General features: G+C 37.8%; 1 protein-coding gene across 1 annotated transcript; it reads left to right on the top strand.

Moving 5' to 3' along the window:
- Window positions 1-3,226: 3,226 nt before the first annotated feature.
- LOC311591946 (olfactory receptor 5B12-like) lies at window positions 3,227-4,171 on the top strand (the record flags this gene model as incomplete). The annotated part of the gene is made up of 1 exon (XM_084771789.1): window positions 3,227-4,171. The coding sequence occupies one exon, from the start codon at window positions 3,227-3,229 to the stop codon at window positions 4,169-4,171; it is 945 nt and encodes a 314-aa protein (XP_084627915.1).
- Window positions 4,172-5,459: the final 1,288 nt, after the last annotated feature.

The raw sequence follows: 5,459 nt of genomic DNA, 5'->3' as shown, positions 1-5,459 counted from the left end.
TATGATGGGAACCTAAGATTCAATTTTTGAGGAACTTGGTTTTAGGTTTTACTTCTTACTTCCTTTACCTTTCACATATGATTCAATGTGAATCCATTTCAGCTTCAATATCTGTGAATTGGAGCTAATCACTTATGTAACTCATAAGTCCTGATGATAATGTAGCAGTTTCTAGATTGATGACAGGAACAAAGTAAATATTAAATGAATTACTTGTATAGCCAGTCCTGATCAATTATGACTTGTATGCATATAAAATATTAAATTGACATAAAATTAAACATTTTTGCAATAACAAAGTAGTAGAATTTTACTGGTATAGTGATGTTGGAAGATGAATAAGTGGACAAGCCATCAAGAAAGCCTCAGGCCTTGTGTTATTCTTTGAAGGATGCAATGGTATGAGAAAAGATAACATTTTGATAGGATGTTTTGCATTTTTAAAAAAGTTTTTCCTGAGAGGTAAACTATATAATGCTTCAGTCCATAAGAAAATTGGTTTAGAAACCACACATGGTGTAACATGCTGAGATCCTAGTATTCTGGAGTCAGAGTCAGTGGATTGGTGCAAATTTAAGGCCAGTCAGGTTAATGTGTTTCAGAAAAGCAAAACCAAACAAACCAAAAGCAAAAAAAAATTTTTCTGTCATTGTAACTAATAATGATGAGAGACCAGTATAACCCATATACCTTTGTAGTCCTTACTTTCTTCTTCTTTTCTGTTTTGTTTATGTTTATATCATTAATTTTTCAAACAAAAATATACTTATGTTTACACTTCCCCTTTTATTTCTTCAATCACTCCCATGTTAAGATACCTTACCCTCAAATTTGGTCTTTGTTACACACACACACACACACACACACACACACACACACACACACACACTATCCACAACTCCCTAAATATATAAATACAACCTTCTGAATCCCTTTAGTGTTTCTTGTATGTATGTGATTTTCAGGTCTGACCACTTGATATTGAATTACCAGTTCAGAGGCTCGTCTCTGGGAAAGACTATTTCTCCCTCTATCAGCATTCCTTAGTTACCTGTGGTTTTTGTCTACGAGTAGAGACTTGTGAGATTTTCCCCTTCCATGTGAGCTTGTCAATTGCTGCTGTACTTCTTGTTTAGCATATTGGTTTTTTTTTTGTTTGTTTTTTTGAGACAGGGTTTCTCTGTGTAGCCTTGGCTGTCCTGGACTCGCTTTGTAGACCAGGCTGGCCTCGAACTCACAGCGATCCACCTACCTCTGCCTCCCGAGTGCTGGGATTAAAGGCATGCGCCACCACACCTGGCTAGCTTATTGTTGTAGTATCTTGGATGAAGTTGTCCTATCGTTTTTGAGAGACACAATCTCACAGCAGATTTCCTGGTCCTCTGGCTTTTACAATCTTTCCACCTCCCCATTCCTTGTTGTTCCCTGAGCCATAGGGGTAGGAGTTGTATTGTACATGTAACCATAAGGGGGAGAGATTCATGATCAGGTTTTTTCTACATTTTAAAAATCCTTGGTGTTCTGTAATGGTGTCTTGTTGTAAAGAACAGTTTCTTTGATGAGCAGGAGGACTGCATTTGTCTGTGTGTACAGTATGAACATTGAGAAGGCAGTTAGGAATTACTAGTTGGTTTGGTAAAGCAACAGTAGTAGATACTCTTTTCATACTCATTTTAAGACTCATGATCTTACTGTCTCCAGGCAGTTTCTTCAGCTAGGTTTTCAGCAGCAGACATGATTTCCCTACTGTTGAGTCGGCCTTAAGTCCAATTAGGGAGCTGTTGACTACAAGTCTAGTATTTTGCTGTTGTATTTGTTGTTTTATAGTATATAGTTCTTGGGAGCGGCAATATTAACTCAAGTGGAATAATTTTATTTAAACTATATATGTATATGTACACAGAGATTATATGTATTATATGCAATTTTATGTAAGTAAATAACAATGTGATTCCTTATGGCTTTTATAGACATTTTCAGTGTTGTCTTAACCCACTTACTCACTCACTCCAAGTTAAAGTCCCTTCTCATTTTACTCATTTTTCTCTTCAAATCATGTGTATCCTTCAATTACCCCCTTTTAAGCAAAGAATAAAACAAGTTATTTTTTCCACTGAGACATTTGTTTAAAACTTAATCTCATACATAAACCAACTGTTTGAAAAATTGAAATACATTCATCTGCAGTATCTATACAGGTGAGTAACATTTAAGGACCAAAGGGTTTCTTGACCACTCTGTTCTGGATAAACTGAACACATTTTAGTGTAAAAGCTAAAACCTCTACTAATGTAGTAAAAACTATGCACCAATATTTTCGAGATGCCTTACTCCTTGTACATGACTTTCTCTTTCCTTTTCTGATGTGATAAACTGAATGCCACATGAACTACATAATACCATGAGATTATTTGTGACAAACCAGGTTGTATTTAAGCACATTTAGTTATCATATGACACATATCCTGACACAATGAGAATAATGAAAAAAAAAAACCCCAGAATTACTTCATTTTTATAAAGTTCATTTTTATGGCCTGATTGTTTTGGTCCCTAAATTTTTTATGTTGTTTTTGGTATTTCCAAAGTGAGGATCATAATTTGGAGTTTTAGACAGATGGTTAGTACATGAGGAAAGAGCTCTTATGAATGAGACTAATTTTTGAGGAAAGAAACGCGGGAGAGATACTTGTATCTTTTGCCCTGTGAAGAGAGAGCAGAACTACGTCATCAGCAGACAATGGATTCCCAATGCCTTAATCTTGGATTTTTCAGCTGTCCAGACAGTGCATGGCAAACTTGTGAGGCTTATACTCTGTCACGTTTATGGCATTTTGTTACAATATATGGAAGGAATAAAAGACATTGGGCTATTGTGGTGTAAAATAAGGGATGCCTCCCCTCAAAGTTAGAGAGGATTTTTGACATTTTTTCCAGTGACTAACTTACCTAATATTCTCATGGTAGATTTTCTTTTCTCTCAACTCAGTCATCTATGGCATTACTAGATTGAGGCACTTCATCTCTTCTGGAACACAGTACGATCTAACATTAATTTAAACTTGAATTTTGCTTCGATAACTTGCTTAGATCAGAACGCTGGAAGGAAACATTTCCACACTGAAAGAAGGGCATGGGGAGGACAAGAAAAATGGGTCAGCAGTTTCCTCTCCATTCTCATTCTGGCCTCATTTCTCTCTGCTCCAGGGGAGCCACAGACGCCCCGATGGAGAACAGCACAGCTGTGCGTGAGTTCGTTCTTTCCGGCTTGACCGATGACCCAGAGCTCCAGGCACCGCTCTTCATTGTCTTCCTTCTCATCTATCTCAGCACTGTGCTGGGGAACCTGGGCATGGTAGGGTTAATTCTGCTGGACTCACACCTCCACACCCCCATGTACCTTTTTCTCAGTCACCTATCTCTGGTGGACTTTGGTTATTCTTCAGCTGTCACTCCCAAAGTAATGGCAGGTCTCCTTTCAACAGACAAAATCATATCCCACAATGCTTGTGGCACCCAGTTCTTCTTCTTTGTGGGCTTCATAACGACAGAAAGTTTCCTCCTGGCCGCCATGGCTTATGACCGCTATGCAGCCGTGTGTAAGCCCCTGCATTACACCGCCACCATGACCAGAAACACATGTGCTTGTCTGACCATAGGTTCCTATGTCTGCGGCTTCCTGAATTCTTCCATCCACACTGGGAACATTTTCAGGCTCTCTTTCTGCAAGTGTAATGTTATAGATCACTTCTTCTGTGATGCCCCTCCTCTCCTATCCATCTCATGCTCAGACACCTCTGTCAGTGAGATGGTGATTTTCTTCGTGGTGGGTTTCAATGATCTGTTCTCTATTGTGGTCATCATGATCTCCTACCTGTTCATATTCATCACTATTCTGAAGATGCGTTCAGCTGAAGGACGCCAGAAGGCCTTTTCCACCTGTGCCTCCCACCTCACTGCAGTCTCCATCTTCTATGGGTCAGGCATCTTCATGTACTTACAGCCCAGCTCCAGTCACACCATGGGCACTGACAAGGTGGCATCCGTCTTCTACACCATGGTCATCCCCATGCTGAACCCTCTGGTCTATAGCCTGAGGAACAAGGAGGTCAAGGGTGCATTCAAAAAAGCTGTGGAGAAAGTGAAAATTTCTACAGTATTCACATTTTAATTATAAAGAACCTGCACAAAAGCAGTTTTATCTACCTCAAATTGCTCTTTGCTCAGTTCAATGAATGAGTTTTCTTAGGAGCTGTCCCTAATAGTAGTTTTTTTAAAACCTTTGTAAGATTTCACTATCTTATCTTACTTTATCTTGGTAGTATTGGGTATTGAATCCAGTGCTTGGCAGCTGGTAAGCAATTCCTTTGTACAGAATTAGACTTGAAGCCCACATTTGAATATTTTTATGTATATGATTTTCTGTGTTCTGGAGGAAAACCGTTTTTCCTTCTGAGTTTATTGTTGTTGGGCTGTTTAGTGAGTACCTGGGTCATTTAACTTGTATTCCTTATTGTGTGTGGCTGGTATTTCTTTCCTTTTTCCTGAGATTTTAATTTACATAATTTCTCTTTCCCTGTTTCCCTCCAAACCTTCCGGACACCTCTCTTTTCTATTTCTCCTATTCATAGCCTCTTTTCCCATTAATTGGTGATATATATATATGTATATCTATATACATATATATAGCAATATACATTATCTATACATATATGCACACACATACACACATATATTAAACACACAATATATAAACTATATATTCTTAAATACATACATACAAACTGAGTGGTCAGTGTAATCCTAATTGTATGTCTAACTTTAGACCCGAAGATTTGGTATTAAACAAGCAATACCAATACCTTCTCTAGAGGAAGACTATTTCTTCCACTCTCAGCACTCCTTGCCTCTTTAAAATATTTCTTATATTATTTTGAGGTTGTAAATGTAACAATAATTATCATTGTGACTATTGTGTGTGTGTATTAGGTGTGTGTGAGCACACATACCTAGACTTGTCTGTGGAGGTCAGCAGACAAATTTTGGAGGCAGTTCTTTCCTTCTGTCTTTACATGGATATTGGAGGCCCAACTCAGTTTGCCAGGATTGTAAGGCAAGGCCTAAGCTGCTGAGTCATCTCACTGGCTGAAGAGAGATTTCTCTATACCACTTAATAACTCTCTTTTTTTGCTTGTCAATGGTAGGCAAAAATTGTCAAAAAGGGATGTCAAATATACTCTAAACCGAAATGTCTGCTTGATATAGCCAGGGATATTAGTAATGTAACATTCAAGCTACCTAATAGAAGCATTCCTGATTATGGAAATGACCATCATTCTCTGTAAAGAACCATTTTAACAAGACATGAAATTTTGGCAGGAATATGTAGATCTCACTTTATGCAATATTTTAATCTTATCTTGATTATTTTTACATTTTGCTGATTTTTACATTTATTT

Source organism: Acomys minous (genome assembly GCF_964271855.1).
Source record: "Acomys minous genome assembly, chromosome: 2".
NCBI lineage: Eukaryota > Metazoa > Chordata > Mammalia > Rodentia > Muridae > Acomys > Acomys minous.
Note: the sequence above shows the minus strand (reverse complement) of the source record. Positions and strands in the feature narration are given on the sequence as shown.